Source organism: Myotis lucifugus, unplaced genomic scaffold, assembly GCF_000147115.1.
Source record: "Myotis lucifugus unplaced genomic scaffold, Myoluc2.0 scaffold_554, whole genome shotgun sequence".
NCBI lineage: Eukaryota > Metazoa > Chordata > Mammalia > Chiroptera > Vespertilionidae > Myotis > Myotis lucifugus.
This window is the reverse complement of record NW_005871602.1, coordinates 141,917-158,797: the sequence shown is the minus strand read 5'-3', so window position 1 is coordinate 158,797 and position 16,881 is coordinate 141,917. Positions and strand designations below refer to the sequence as shown.

Genomic DNA, 16,881 nt, shown 5'->3' with positions numbered 1-16,881 from the left:
CCTCTTCCCAGCCCCTCCCCACTCCCTCCTTTAGTTCTTCACTAACCTAAAGGCCCTGTTCCTGAGTTCAACATATATTTTAAGAAATACTCTTGTTAAAAAATTAAATAGAAAAACATTATAACCTAGAGATTAAGGAGGAGAGAGAAGAAACACTAATGGTGAGTCATTGATCACCTAGCGGTTGAGCTGGCAGTCGCCCCCACACTTCCGCAGTCCTAAATCACTACCCACTGTGTGTGAAAGGAGCTGGGTTAGGAAATAACTTATAACTTCGGACGTACACAAAGCTTTCTAACTTCTCACTCACTACCAGTTAAGAAATCTAAAACCCTTTCCAAGTCCTGTACGACCATTTTCTTCTATTTTTTAACCAGCGTTATAAGTAAGCCTTGTCGAAACAAGGCCACCAAAAATTTTGGTTGCCTCCCAAAAAAAAAATTGGGAGAGAGAGAGATGCCCGTCAACCTTGTAGCGCACTTCTCGGGTAAAAGCAACTCCTATTTCACTAACGGTGGCTAGTTCCAGTGCTTGAATAAAAATTTCCAGCTTATTTTGTAATTATCAGTTTCATTTTAGGAACAATACGTGGAAGAACATTTTAAGTTACTCCCTTTTCAGCTTGAATTTACTCTTGAATATCATTTTTCCGTCTAGCGTATTTACATATATGCAAATTTTACGGTGGCGTTTTACTAGAACAAGTTGCTCGTAATATCTTTTCTAGGGAATATTCCTTTTTACATTTATGTATATTTTGTCCTTGGGGCTAGCGGACTCCGGGGCGGGGGTGCCCGGATTCAGGGGCAGGGGTGCCGGTGGGCTCAGGCCCGCCGAGTCCGGTAGGAGGCGGGGCGGGGCGCAGCCGCTGCCCTGCCGAAGGCTCCGCGCGAGGAGGACCCCGGCTGACCCTTCCTGATGGCGCGGCTCCGCCCCAGGCAGCCCGGGGCGTGCCCTTGGCGGGAGCCTCGGCTCTCGGCCCTGAGAGCCGCACCACCTACCCCCAGGGCTCCCCGCAATCCTACTGCCCCTCACGCACACTCTGGCCCTCTCACGTCCTCCCTCCCTCGGACCCGCCGCCGCCACGCTCCTATAAATGGCAATAAGCACACGGACGTGCTTAGTCACCACGGAAATATAAGTTAAACCACAGCCAGACATCATTACACACCTATCGGGATCACTGAAGATCCGACGGAGAACGCCCGGAGTGGTAAGGATTTGGGGCAAGCAGACCTCTCAGGGGTGGGAACATAGAATGTCACCTCTTTGCCATACTGTCAGTTTTTCTCTTTTTAATTGATCTTAGAGAAACATCAGTGTGAGAGTGAATATCCCGGTGCCCCGACGGGGGTAGAACCTGCAACCTGGGGTGTGCCCTGACCGAGAGCCTGAGCCCTTTCAGTGTAAGGGACACCGCTCCGGGGCTTAATTTTTTTTTTAATCTTTTATAGTGGTTTTTTTTTAAGATTTTAAAAATATATATATATTATTGATTTTTTTACAGAGAGGAAGGGAGAGGGATAGAGAGATAGAAAGATCGATGAGAGAGAAATATGGATCAGCTGCCTCCTGCACACCTCCTACTGGGGATGTGCCCGCAACCAAGGTACATGCCCTTGGCCGGAATCGAACCTGGGACCCTTGAGTCCGCAGGCCGACGCTCTATTCACTGAGCCAAACCGGTTAGGGCGGCACTTTTTTTTAAAATATATATATTTTTATTGATTTCAGAGAGGAAGGAAGAGGAAGAGATAAAAACATCCATGATGAGAAAGAATCATGGATCGGCTGCCTCCTGAAAGTACCCCACTGGGGATCGAGCCCACAACCTGGGCATGTGCCCTTGACCAGAATCGAACCTGGAACCTTTCAGTTCGCAAGCTGATGCTCTATCCACTGAGCAAAACCGGCTAGGGCTTTTTAAGATTTTTAATGGAAGAGAGAGAGAGAGAGAGAGAGAGAGAGAGAGAGAGAGAGAGAGAGAGAGAGACCTATTGGCTGCCTCGTACACACCCCCTACCCAGGACTGAGCCCACAACCCAGGCATGTGCCCTGACCAGGAATGGAACCGGCAACCTTTTGGTGCACATGATGTTGCCCAACCAACTTGGCGGCACAGGCCAGGGCAATAATGACTGTTTCTTAAAAAGTTGAACTACACCCACCATACACAACTCAGACATTCCATTCCTATTTACCCCACCCCCACCCCCCGCCACAATGAAAACAGTACATTCACACAGCACATGGATATATACAGAGCTCTAGTCACAAGAGACAAAAACGAGAACCCAAATGCCCATCAAATAGTGAATGGGTAAGTGAAATGTAGTATACTACTCGCCAATGGCAGGAACTACTGCCCTCGCCTGGTTGGCTCGGTGGATAGAGGGTCGGCCTGCGACGGAAGGGTCCCGGTTCCATGCCCAGGTTGCGGGTTCCTTTCCCAGTAGCGGGGAGGCAGTCATCAATGATTCTCTCATCATTGATGTTTCTCTCTCTCTCCCTCTCCCTTCCTCTCTGAAATCAATTTTTAAAAGTCTTTTAAAAGGGAACTACTGTTACATGAAACTTCTGGATGACTCTAAAATGGATTATGCCACGTGAAAGCCAGACACAAGAGAAACCATAAAATTCTGGAAGCAAATTAATCTGTCGTGAGAGGAAGCTGACCAGTGGTTTCCTATGGCTGAATGTGGAGAAAGGACTAAAAATGGGGCCTGAGAAAACACGGGGACAATGGAAATGTTCTTGCATGTTGGTGGTGGCGGTTTCATGAGTGTACACAGTATTGTCAAAACTTGCCAAACTGTACCCTTTATATGGGCGCAGTTTATTGCATGTAAATTATACCTCAATAAAGGTGTTAAAAACAAAACAGAAGAATCAGTATTCTGTGCCAAGCTTTCTTCTCTTCTCATCCTGAGCAACTTTACCCCACCTTCATATTAATGACTCCCAAAGCTACTTACTCCTCCCACAAGCAAATACACATTAATTACTGCCATCCTGCTCACACTTTGTTATATCTCACAATGTCCGAGATTAAATGTATCACCCCCCACAGGAAGACACCTTTCCTTCCTTTTCGGTAAGTCAGAGAATGGTCGCCCAAGCCAGGAACCCGAACTCATCCTCTTGCCTAAACCATCCTCTGTAACCTGTCTATACACATTCCTCTCTTCAGACCGCACTCGGATTCCAGACTCCTCCCATCTATCCTGTCACTTTTCCAGAGTTTTAAAAACTTATAACTGATCATTTCATACTCTCAGCTAAATCAGAGGCTTTCTTTGCCTTGAGATGGAATTCAGAGGCACACAAGGCTCCATGTGCCCCTCTTGGGATGGGGCACTAACAGGTGGAACACTAACCCCCACCCTCCACGTTCTACCTGGAAACAGTCACATCTCCTACATTAGGTCACCCAGTAGTGCCCTTCTGTCCTCAGCACTGCAACTCATTTTCACTTGGGGTGAGCTGGGTCTATCACATTCTTCTGTTAATTTGAAACAGAAAGGCCCAAGGAGGAAGTTTCTTTAAAAAAAATTTTTTTTAAATTGATTTCAGAGAGGGAGAGGGAGAGATAGAAACATCAATGATGAAAGAGAACCATTGATTGGCTACCTCCTGGGGATCGAGTCTGGACCCCAGGCATGTGCCCTTGACCTGAATAGAACCTGGGACCCTTCAGTCTGCAGGTTGATGCTCTATCCACTGAGCGAAACCGGCTAGGGCCCAAGGAGGAAGGTTCAGCCTTCATCTGTATACAGTTTTATATGATGTAATTCAATTAAAAATTATATCCAAAAAGTAAGAAAAGTATTCTATGGAAAAGTTACAGAAAATAAATGCTCTTGGCATTTAAATGTAACTGTTAAACACCATAAGATGGGAAACCCTCCCAAGAAAGAGCAGAGGCAAAAAGACAGTTCGTACATACAAATTCAAAAGACAGAGCATCAGAATCAATCCAGATGGTCCAACATCCAATTAATAGGAGTTCCCAGCTTGACTTTTCTACATAGCACTCATTCTAATAAATTATGTAATTTACTTCTAATGTTTAATTGTTGGTCTTCCCTCACTAGAACATAAGCTCCATGAGGGCAGGAATTTTTGTCTTATTGGCTACCTTCCCAGTGCCTAGAAGACTACTCCTATATTTAGCAAATACATAAGAATTACTTGTTGCATGAATTAGTTGCTCCAAAATTCTGAAAGATAATTTGGGGTTTAGAATTTTACACTCAGCAAAGCTGTCAAGTATGAAGACAGATTCATTGAATTATCTTCCATATACTTTTTTTAAGGAAAAATCATGTTAGATGGAAAAATGACTTAGGGAACAGAAGAGGAGAACTAACCCAGGAGTCCAAGTAAAAAGGAATTCCTGGATGATAGCTGTCATAGCAATTGGCCTATGTTTAAAGGAAACATTAATAACCTCTAAAGAATACTCCATTCAGTAGAATATGAAGCTAGAATTCCTTAACAGAGAACAAAATCTTCTCTCAAAGAACAAAAATTAGAAAGACTAGGGAAAACAATAGCAAATATAAGTCAAAATCCAAAAGGTAAGCAAACCAACCTGTGGAATGCTAGAATGTAGGAAAAGTGATTTTTGTCATTAGGGATGTTGTCCTTCAAGTGGCACAGGGACTGGGACATCAAACCCCTGGAGAAAAAGTTGCCACTACCTGACTCAGACATGAACAATATTTACGACGACTGTGCAGATAATCTTTATTAGTTTTCAACTTCCAGAATCAAGTTTCAGATAAAAGACATTAACTATGATTACAGATTAGATTGTAAATTTTATGAACCATGATTATATACAAATAAAGTATAGCTGATCACAGCTGAATAGAAAGGTATTAAAATCCTCATTCTTAAAATGGGAATTGAGATATACTAGCTAAAACTGATACATCAACAACAAAAAGTTTGAAAGAAAAGGTTAAAAGCAGTTACCTCTGAAGAGTAGAGTCTGGGCTTAGGGAGTAGAGGAAATTGATATGGTTATAAACTCTTTAGGTTAAGTTTTTTGCTTTTGTTTTTTCCCCTTTTACCATGCATATATTACACTGATTTAACCCTTTGTACGCCATAAGCGTCTATAGACGCAACCTGCGGACCTTCCCCACAAGCCACGCGTGTCTAGAGCCGCAAAATTCACTTATCAACCCTGGTCGCCCAATTTTAAAATCAGACTTATTAGTGACATCTCTGGGTTTGTAAACAAAATTATGGTAACTTAAATTTGTAAATATTCCAGCGCATATGGGAGAAATTCCAATTCCATACATAGGGCTGCCACTCAGATGCGCGAGAGAGAAACACTGTGACGCTTGAGATTTTTTTGTTCATTGTGACACTTGAGATCTGTTTGTGTTCTCATGAATTTCGTGCCTAAAATGGTAAACATGGTGTGCACTCTTCATTACTTTTTTACATATTTTGTCTTTGGAGCATCAACAAAATTTAGTGTTTTCGAGGCTTTTCGTGTTGACGGTTTATTTTTATTTTGCACTGGCTTTTGTTGATATTTCTGTAGAATTGAAAATTATTGTTTTATCATTGAATTTATTGTTGTAATATGTTATATTGTGCAAATAAAATTCAATCCCCATAAATGGCATCAGATGAAGAAATAATCGAACCAAGCACCTCGCAAGAAGATGACATCCTTTATTCAACTCCAGAGTCGGGTGATTTTTTAAATTAAATTCAAAATATCGTGGCGTGTGGGGATGGTTTGTTTTGGACGCATGGCAGTTAACTGGTTAAAAGCAGTACCTGTTCAAGTTATTTTACTTGTGCCCAAGATAAAATGTTGTCACTCTATTAGAGCCACTCCTTATGTCTTCCTAGGCAGGCCTGTTTACAGGGAATGCTGTGAGTTAGGGACAGTGCCACTCTAGACCACTCTACCTCAACAAAGCTTCAGTTATTTCAAACTTTTCCTTTGTCTGTTAACAGACAGAAAATGAGGATTAAGCATAAGAAATATCTTTTGGGGCTGTCACTTAAAAAATACACATACACACACAGACATCAGGAAATCAAATCTGTATTAGCATTATTTTAGCCAGTGCTTTCTTTTGTCATTCAAATTTATTTCCTTTCTGACCATTACGGTTTTCACCAAAACAGGTTGCCAAAATAATTACCTTTGATTTTATATAGACTGTAAAGTTAGAATACAAAAGCATATAAACATTTATAAGTACCAAAACATGTATGATGTTATAGTTTTATAATGCAAGAAAAGAGTAACAGATAATACAAATAAATTATAAAGAGTTACATACAACACTTCCTTTGATTATTTATTTAAATCCACAAGAAAAGTATAAGGAATGCTATTAAGCTTTTATAAACAACAATGAACACAATGGACAGTGTTTTCTTTAATTTCCAGCTCACGTGCCCAGCTTAAGAGGCACTAGAGACAGCCAGCTTCTTCAAATGATCCATGAATACCTGCAAGCTAACGTCATCAGTTAGGATGGGTGCTCCCGTCTCCTGAAATTTAATGATAAAGGTTAATTGGTAGGTATCTTAAAAACTATTTAGAATGCATGAATTATTAAGGACTCAGAACATTTATAAGTGCTGCCCCTCTGCTATGTGAACTCCCACCAAACCCCATCCTTTGCCCAGCTAATTCATTCAAATAAAGCATCAATTCCTCACAAAACCCTCCCCTGACCCACTAGGCTCACGCCACCCTGCCAGTAGACAGTTGTGAGTATATGGTCTTCTACTTCCCCTCTCTCCACAGTTCTAATGACTCATTCAGAGTCTGGCTCCCCACCAGGCATAGACTCCTAGAGGCCTGCACACCCTGCCTCTTATCTTCCCCACTACTCTGCCACAGCACCTAGCCCAATGCTCCTAAATGCCCTGCTTACAACAGAAGCTTTTTAATGGTATATTCACAAATGAGTGAATCAGTATCTCCACTAAAAAGATGGATATATGTACTATCAGAAAATTCTTACAATTTATTTAGTGTTAAGGGAAAGAACTGAATAGAAATATCGATTTCTAGTAAGACCCCAAATTTGTTTTTTGTTTTTTTAAAGTAAGAAAGAGCCCGGCTGGCGTGGCTCAGTGGTTGAGCACTGGCCTATGAACCAAGAGGTCACTGGTTTGATTCCTGGTCTGGGCACATGCCCAGGTTGCAGGCTCGATCCCCAGTGGGGGGCGTGCAGGATGCAGCCGATCAATGATTCTCTCTCACTGATGTTTCTATCTCTCCCTCTCCCTTCCTCTTTCTGAAATCAATAAAATATATTTTTTTAAAAAGAAAGAAAAAAAAATATACACCTGATATACACATTTTATATCACCTAAATATATAAAAGATATTTAAAAAGAAAATTGTACTGCCATTATTTTTAATGTATTTTTATTGATTTCAGAGAGGAAGGGAAAGGGAGAGAGAGATAGGAACATCAATGATAAGAGAGAATCATTAATTGGCTGTCTACTGCATGCCCTCTATGCGGGATCAAACCCACAACCCGGGCATGTGCCCTGACTTGTAATCGAACTGTGACCTCCTGGTTCATAGGTCCATGCTCAACCACAGAGTGACCCCGGCTGGGCTGTACTACTATTATAATTAGAAAATTTTGGAAGATTAAAATTAAAAAAGACTTCTAGGAAGAAGTAGATGTACTTTCCCTATTCCTTCCTCTAGGTATAACTAAAAACCCTGGACATTTTATATAAAACAAACATAAGAAGACTCTGAAAGGGAGAGAGAAGATAGTAGACAAATTAGGGACCCTGGGATCCAAGGAGCAACACAGCGGTGAATTCCCTGGGTTTTCTGTTTGCCTCATACATCTCAGACTTGGGGCTGCACTAAATGGATTCAATGGAGAAGAGGAAAGTCTCAAGTCAATAATCTAAGCTTCTACTTCAAGAACTTAGAAAATGAATAAAATAAACATAAAACAAGCAGAAGGAAGAAAATAAAGATTAAAGTAGAAATCAATGAAATTGAAAATGGACAATAGAACAAGAAAAGATATTCTCCCCACTTGCAAGTGGCATGGTTGTCTATGCACAAAATCCCAGAGAACTGCCCAGCCAATGTTGCTCAGTGGTTGAGTCTTGGCCCATGAACCAGGAGGTCAAGGTCCAATTCCTGATCAGGGCACATGCCTGGGGTACAGGCTCAATCTCTAGTAGGGGGCATATAGGAGGCAGCCAACTGATGATTCTCTCTCATCATTGATGTTTCTCTCTCTCTCTTCCTCTTCCTTCCTCTCTCTGAAAGAAAAAAAAAAAGAAAATCCCAGAGAATCTACAAAAAAACTCCCAGAGAAGTAATAAGTGATTTATTAAGGTCACAGGATACAAAATAAACATATAAATACCAATTGTATTTCTATATACCAGAAATGAACACTTGGATACTGAAATTAAAATAATAATACCAGCCCTTGCTGGTTTGGCTCAGCGGATAGAGCATCGTCGGCCCATGGGCTGAAGGGTACCGGGTTCAACTCCCTCCAAGGGCACACACCCAGGTTGCAGGCTCGATCCCCAGTAGGGGGCATGCAGGAGGCAGCAGATCAATGACTATCTCTCATCATTGATGTTTCAATCTCTATCTCCCTCTCCCTTTCTCTCTGAAATCAATAAAAATATATTTTTTTAAAAATCACAATACCATTAACAATCACTAAAACAAAAAAAAGTGAAAATATATAACACTGAATAAAGAAATCAAAACAGAATTAAAGCGCTGGCCGGTTTGGCTCAGTGGATAGAACATCGGCTTGGGGACTGAAGGGTCCCAGGTTCGATTCCGGCCAAGGGCACATGCCCGGGTTGTAGGCTCGATCCTCAGTAGGGGGTGTGCAGGAAGCCGCCAATCAATGATTCTCTCTCATCGTTGATGTTTCTATATCTCACCGTCTCTCCCTTCCTCTCAGAAGTCAATAAAAATATATTAACAAAAAAAAAAAGATTTAATAAATGGAGAGACACACTGAGTTCATGGATTAGAAGACTCAATATAGTAAAGATGTCAATTCTTTCCAATTGATGTAGAAGTTTAATGAAATTATATCAAAACCCCAACAAGATTTTTTACATACATAGACAAGATAATTCTAAAATTCATATGTAAACGCAAAGAAACTAGAATAGCAAAGACAATTTTGAAAAAGAACAAAATAGGGGGGAAAATCAGTCTACATGATTTCAAGACAGATATAATCAAGATTTTGTGGTGTTAGTAGAGGGAGAGAAACATAGATCAATAGTGTTTTTTGCAATAGAGCAAAAAATCCAGAAATAGACTCACACAAATATGCCCAACTAATCTTTGACAAAGATAAAAGCAATTCAGTGGAAGAAAGTTAGCCTTTTCAACAAATGGTGTTTGGTCAATTAGACATCCATTTGCAAAAATTAAAGTTACACCTCATATCTTATACTAAAATTAATTCAAAATTGGTCATGGACTAAAATATAAACATAAAATTAGAAAAACAAACACAGGAGATCTTCAGGATCTAAGGCTAGGCAAAGAATGCTTAGACTTGGTACCAAAAGCACAATCCATAAAAGGAAAAACTGATAAAGTGGATTTCATAAAAATTAAAGTGTGCTCTGTGAAAGACCCTGTGAAGAGAATGTACAGACAAGCTACAAGTGAGAGAAATATACACACACCACATAATCCAACAAAAGACTAGCACCTTTTAAAAAAAATTTTCACCTGAGGACATGCTTTTATTGATTTCAGTGAGAGGAAGGGAGAGGTAGAGGAAGAGATGTTACCATTGGGGGAAATTGGGTAAAGGGTATAGGAAATCTCTGTATTATTTCTTACCACTGCATATAAATTTACAATTACCTCAAAAAAAGTTTAATTTTAAAAATGTTATAAGAAAACAGAAGGAAAGAAAAGACTCATTTGAGAAAGACATAAATGGTTGGAATAATTAGATAAAGAAGGAACCAGAGGCTGAAAAGTAAAGAGGACAAGAAACAATGGTGAGCATTTGTGATGCTTTTGCCTTGCCCTCTTAGAAAAGACAAAGGAAGAGAGGGAGGACTTGGGGCAATGCTGCTGTGTCTATGAGAGCCAATGGAGGCCACACTATGGTGCTCTGTCCTCAGGCCTGAACCTGTCATATTATGCTGTGTATTGCAGAAAGGGATCCCACACTGGGTAGACACCCTCAAACCCCAAGGTATGTTCAAAGTTTCCCCCCCAGCAAATTTCCCAAGTTATTCTGTCTCTGTGCCAAAAGAATCCAATTTGAAACTAGTGTTTTTTTTTTGTTTGTTTTTTAAGTAGCCGGGCCACTTCCCCAAATACCTGACAATTTCTTACCTGTCCCCAAGCATATAGGTTATTGTGTGTCTGAGATGGGTTCACTTTGGACAAAAGGAAGCGAGCCTTAAAAAAAAAAAAGATTTAAAGATTAAAGTGGCATTAATATTAGTATACTAGGGGGGAAAAGTTTTACATTTCTTTTGTTAGCAATTTTTTACTGCACAGGAGTCCATTTCTTTAGCTTAAGGCCAATAGCTGCTGATTTATTAGGGCTCCAGAAACACAAAATGTATTTTATTTTGACAATCCTCTACTTTTACACTATCATATTCTGACCGCTCATTTAAAAAGAAGTCATTATTGGAAGTTTATCTGCATGTCAATTTATGTCACTACATAAAATATTAACCATGCTACTATTTGGATTTGCCATAAAAATGTATCATAAAAACCAACCTGACTGCCTCCATGCTCTGTGTTAATGTAACGTGGCATTGGGAAGCGCGCTTGCAGAATTTCTTGAGCATCATCCACCGGTGCCTGCAGAAGGTGCTTGAAGTTTTCATATTCAGGCATGTCCTGGTACCCAGCTTTACGCCACTGGGCTATGGTCTACACCAAAACAAACAAACCAAAACTGTGGAAACGCTGGAACAATAGCCTTCTTTGACACTTCTGACACTCTAATACCACCTCTCCACCCCCAAACTTGCTTCCAGTGAAGAAGCCTTACGTCAAGAATGACAAGTTTTGCACAGCCAGCATGACTCAATGGTTAAGCATCGACCTATGAACCAGGAGGTCATGGTTTGATCCCCAGTCAGGAAACATGCCCAGGTTGCAGTCTTGATCCCCAGTGTGGGGTGTTCAGGAGGCAGCCAATCAATGATTCTCTCATCATTGATGCTTCTATCTTCTTCTCCCTCTCCCTTCCTCTCTGAAATCAATAAAATATATTTTTTTGAGGGGGGAGAGAAGAATAACAAGTTTTCCCCGGCCGGTGTGGCTCAGTGGTTAAGCACTGACCTAAGCCAGCAGGCGGACATCCCATGAGTGGTCCCAGACAGTGAGAGGGCACAGGCTGGGCTGAGGTGCACGAATGTCGTGCACCAGGCCTCTAGTATCTTTATAAATAAGCTGAAGTGCTTTCACATGCGAACTGTTAATCTGATATCAGAAAGAGAATTCTCTTTAGATGCTTCCTTCTGCAGCCTCTTCTCCCTTCTGAGAATTTTCAGTACCATTTTCTAGGTCTTAATTTTTTGACTGACTGGTGGCATGGAGGAAATTACCATAAGCTAACTGGGGTCATAAGAACACCACCTACCAACAGACTTAGAGCTTTGGAAGGTGAGAACGATGTCACATTGTCTTTGTCATGAGAACCAACCACTTGCAAACAGAAGGTGCTCAATAAATGCATGGACTTATTGTTCTTAAAGGAACCAGTGGGACAGGCAGCTGGTCACAAACAGCCTTTGGTCTAGGACCATGACTGGCAAACTGGGTGTTAATATGCTCAAAAAAGTTTAAAGTTATACAATGCTCATGAGTATTAGAAAATGAATTCTAAGTTATTAACAGAATTCTGAAACACAATTTGTATGTTTTCAGGACATCTGAAATCATTTCTAATGTACAGACACTAGGAAGTCAAGTCAACCACCAAAGCAACTTACTGTAGGTAAAGAATGCACAATAGAAGAAAAAGAGTATCTCCCTGAATATAATGCTCAGTTAAAGAATTTTCGTCAGAGGAACCATTCCCTTTCTTAGGGAATGAGCCACTTTGAGAAAGAAATAGACTCTGTCCTAAAAGCCATCCATAGTCCTCCTAGAGGCCCACGGGCCCAGCCTAAGGTTCACTGTGCCACGTTATCTCAAATAAAAACTTAGTCCCAAACACGTGTTTACTACGAACTCTAACATAACTCTGAAAGGGTAATAGTGCATATAAGTTTAATGAGGAAAAGTAACGGATCTTGCCTGAGAACTCAGAAAGCAGTAACTTATGGTAATTTGAAAGGACCACCTGAGATTTACTTACAGCAAATATCATTGAAATTACTAATATACAAATACCCCAGGGACCTGAAAAAATATTTTATTCACTAGAATAAAAGCCACTGTACTCATTATAATAAACTATTGGTTTCCTAAGCCCAGATTCTTGTTGCAAATGCATAAAATCCTAAATTAATAAGAAAGTAAAAACAATAGTAAGAAAAGAAATTAAAATATCATCTTACCTCACCAAGATAAATGACAATTTGGAAGAAAGTATCCATCAGCAAAATTCTGTCAGCTAGAATGCTGCTGCTGTCCAACAGTACTGGCTAAAGAAAAAGGGAGAGAGATGACATTGGTCTTCCCTGGTCCCCACATGGCCAAAACAGCAACCACTGGCACCAGGTGCGCTGGCTCGCAGCTTCTTCTTGTCATTCCCACTTTCTGCTTCCTGACTTAAGAGTTCTAAGTCTCAACTTTGTAAAAGAAAGAAGCTCCAAAACAACCCCTCATCAGTTGGGAAGGGAGATTAATGACGTCTTTTGCTCTAAAAGAATAACTTCTGAACCAAAAGTTATTCCAAACATTCTGTTTCATGCTGACAAAGGATTTTATCTATCAGAGACACATTCTCTCAAACCCACTACAACTGGGGATGACACACAGGGATGGCTATATGAAAAAGCACAGCTTTTAATACAAGTTTGGAAAGTTTACTGCAAAATATATTTTTTTATGATTTCCTTTTCAGTAATAAAAGTAAGTTATACTTATTAAGGGAAATCTGAACCCAATGACAAAAAATATTGATAGTTTGGTTTATTTCCATATAGTTTTTACTAGTAAATCTTGTGGACTTTTTAGAAAACGTAATTTAGAAAAGTCCCTATCTTAACACATTGCGTACCGCATAGAAATCTCTAAGACATACGCCAGGGACCGCATGTTTTTGGGCACACTGCACGTTATTTAAATCATCATAATGCACTTTAGGTGTTGCTTTTCAATAATTATAACATTTTTATTTACAAAAACAATTAAACAATCAAACAATTAAAGTTCCTAGTACTTTTTTTTTTTTTAAATATATTTTATTGATTTTTTACAGAGAGGAAGGGAGAGAGATAGAGAGTTAGAAACATCGATGAGAGAGAAACATCGACCAGCTGCCTCCTGCACATCTCCCACTGGGGATGTGCCCGCAACCCAGGTACATGCCCTTGACCGGAATCGAACCTGGGACCTTTCAGTCCGCAGGCCGACGCTCTATCCACTGAGCCAAACCGGTTTCGGCCCTAGTACTTTTTTAACGTATGGTACTGCATAAAACAACCAAACAAAATTTACATAAGTATCTAGATTCGCTCCTTTCTCCATGGGCGTGAAAAACGAGAACACTCGTGAGCGGTCGGTCCCTAACAGATGGCGCGCGAAACACGAGAAAACTCCTGAGCGGTACGAAATGTGTTAATTTTTTTCATGTAACGTTTTTAACATAAGGATGTATCTATTTTATGATGTTACATAAACTGTGAATATTTCTTAGATTACTTTTTTTCCTACTATTGAGCATTTGGATTGTTTTCAAGTTTTCTATTCTAATGGTTTATTTACTATTTCTTTGAACAAAGCCTTTTCTGTATATAGGAATATATTCTTCAGAGAGAATACAAGACATGGAATTACTGGGTCAAAGTATCTGAACACAATGAAAAAAGTACCTACCCATTTTTTAAGTTTTTCACTTGTAATCCTGCCTTCCACAGATAATAGCTTTACATGCCCGTGACTTTTTCCTATATATATATATTTAAGACTCAGAAATAATGTTTAACTACTATAAAGACCCAAAAGTTTTCTTTTAGTTTTGCTCTATGAGTAAATTTGCTAAAAAAAAAAAAAAATACAGTAAAACTTCAATACAATGGACTAATTCAGGGAAGGGGGTGTCCGTTAAAGCCAAAAGTCTGGCTCGCCTGGTGTGGCTCAGAGGTTGAGTGTTGACCCAGGAACCAAGAGGTTGCTGGTTTGATCCCCAGTAAGGGCACATGTCCGGTTTCGGGCTCAATCCCCAGTGGGGGGCATGCAGGAGGCAGCTGATTGATGATGTTCCTCTCTCATTGATCTTCCTATCTCTCTATCCCTCTCCCTTCCTTTCTAAAAGTCAATATTTTTTAAAAAAAGCCAAAAGTCCGTTATATGATAAAGTAGGTTTTCCAAATGTGTATGTTTAAAAATGGACAAATTAGTTCGTGTACCTGTTTTTACTTTCATAGACATATTTGTGGAATGAAAACTAAGTATGTATGAAAAATTTAATTTCATAGAAAAGTTTTCTATATATATTACAGTAATTTTAAATTTATACTGAATAAGTCTAGTAAGTGCATGCATTCACCAGTTACTAAGAGTAAGCAAATGCACACGGCTGGGGCATTGCTTAGTGCAAGTACATCACTAGCACGTGTTACAAGTGCTGTAGGGACCTAGCCGGTTTGGCTCAGTGGATAGAGCATCAGCCTGCGAACTGAAAGGTCCCAGGTTCGATTATTGTCAAGGGCACATGCCCAGATTGTGGGCTCGATCCCCAGTGGGGGACTTTCAGGAGGCAGCCGATCCATGATTCTTTCTCATCATGGATGTTTTTATCTCTTCCTCTTCCTTCCTCTCTGAAATCAATAAAAATATATATATTTTTTAAAAAAGTGCCGCCCTAACCAGTTTTGCTCAGTGGATAGAGCGTCGGCCTGCGGACTCAAGGGTCCCAGGTTCGATTCCGGCCAAGGGCATGTACCTTGGTTGCGGGCACATCCCCAGTAGGGAGTGTGCAGGAGGCAGCTGATCGATGTTTCTCTCTCATCGATGTTTCTAACTCTCTATCCCTCTCCCTTTCTCTCTGTAAAAAATCAATAAAATATATTTTAAAAAGTGCTGTAGAAAGTCACACCATGTGACAAAACAACCAATTACCATAAACAATGCACTGTGATCACTCGCTAATCATTCCCTGAATGTTGTTTACGAGCAGTGACACCTGAATTTAAAAAGGTACACGATAGCTGTAGATATGTTATATTTATTTATGTCAGTGAAATGACTAGTGTTTTGTGCAACATATGGCCTATTGCTAAAATTTGTTAAAAATAAGTGAATTAATAACCAAAAAATAAGCATTTTAAAATTAACTGGGAGAAAGGCATTCGCGTAAAACCTTACCTCTGGTGGTCCATGGAACGAGTAGGAGTAGAGAATGGGCTGGATCATGATGAGGGACTGGGTCAGATCCTGTCTGGCAAAATGGTGTCTGTAGTAGGACGACTCGTCAGGACTGTTGTTAAACACTTGAAGAAACGGAGATCTTCTCAGATGGAACATGAACTGCATTCACAAAGAAAAAAAGACAAACGCATATAGCTGTAACCTCAGATACCCAAGAGTAGACTTGCTTTAGGTCTCCGAAGCAGGAGAACCTAGACTTTAAGAAAAAGGCCTCTGGGTTCATAAAACAGAGAAAAAAATGCTGGTACCAGGGGCTGAGGGAAGAGGGAAATGGAAAGTTGTTGAATGGGTATAGCACTTTAGTTTTGCAAGATGAAAAGTCTATAGATTTGTTGCACAGCAATGTGAATATGGCTAATACTAAACAGTATATTTAAAATTGGTTAAGATGGTAAATTTTGTGTGTTTTTAACAATTAGAAAATTTTTAAAAAGTATTTTTAAAGGGTAGGGGAAGTCTCTGGGTGTGTCGAAGGTTGCACATAAAATGGGCAAGATAAAGCGTTTATTTCTGGAGTCACTGGGTTGGGTTGCAGAGGCAGAATGTTTGCTGTCAAAGGGGTCACAGTCCAGTGGGGAAAAGGCACATTTGGGGCAGCATGTTTTGAGCCCCTGTATAGGCGAGTACTGCTACAATGGGGTGGGGCTGGAGGGTCAGCAGAAGACTTCGTCACAGTAACAGCAAATGAGAGGTTAGAGCTCAGACACAGGCTAGTATGTGGAGTGAGGTATGTAAAGGAGAGAGGGACAAAATGATGGTGGAGAGGTATGTGCTTTACCCTGAGAATTAGAAGGTGGAGGGCAGACTTTTAACTCACTCTGAAGAGTTACCAGAACATGGAAATCAGCTGCCTTGAGAACTATAAAGCTTCCCGAGATTCCACATATTGAAGCATTGTTCCTAAATGATTATCACGGCTGACGTTCCATGCGTCCTATGTGCAAGGCATAAAGCACTTGACAAGAATTATGCAATCCTTCCAATAAGCCCATGAGGTAGGTTCTCTTACCATCCCTAGTTTAGGTAACCAAGGGGTAGTAGGTAGGCAACTTGCCCAGGGCTACCTGCTACTAAGTGGCAGAGCCAGACTCTAATTCAGACCGTTGGCTTCAGCGGCTGGGCTCTTGACCTCTATCCTAGATGCCCCAAGAGAGGGGATCTTAAAACCAACTTATTCAGTGGTTTTCATACTATGTATGCTCCTGAGTTTTAGCGAAACCACAAGGCCCTGGGAGTGAGGTGGTGGAGTACTGTGGTGGGACCCAGTGGGTCGGGTG

General features: G+C 40.5%; 1 protein-coding gene across 4 annotated transcripts in view; it reads right to left on the bottom strand.

Moving 5' to 3' along the window:
- Positions 1–4,729: 4,729 nt before the first annotated feature.
- SEC23B (Sec23 homolog B, coat complex II component) overlaps positions 4,730–16,881 on the bottom strand; it is a 45,397-nt gene continuing 33,245 nt past the window's right edge. For all 4 annotated transcript variants that reach the window (XM_006104195.3, XM_023745505.1, XM_006104196.3 and 1 more), the window contains 5 exons: positions 15,542–15,703; positions 12,568–12,654; positions 10,775–10,930; positions 10,376–10,441; positions 4,730–6,534 (listed from right to left, as the gene is read on the bottom strand). In XM_006104195.3, the coding sequence (XP_006104257.1) occupies positions 6,445–6,534; positions 10,376–10,441; positions 10,775–10,930; positions 12,568–12,654; positions 15,542–15,703 (561 nt within the window). In that variant the 3' untranslated portion in view covers positions 4,730–6,444. The remainder of the gene's footprint in view (positions 6,535–10,375; positions 10,442–10,774; positions 10,931–12,567; positions 12,655–15,541; positions 15,704–16,881) is intronic.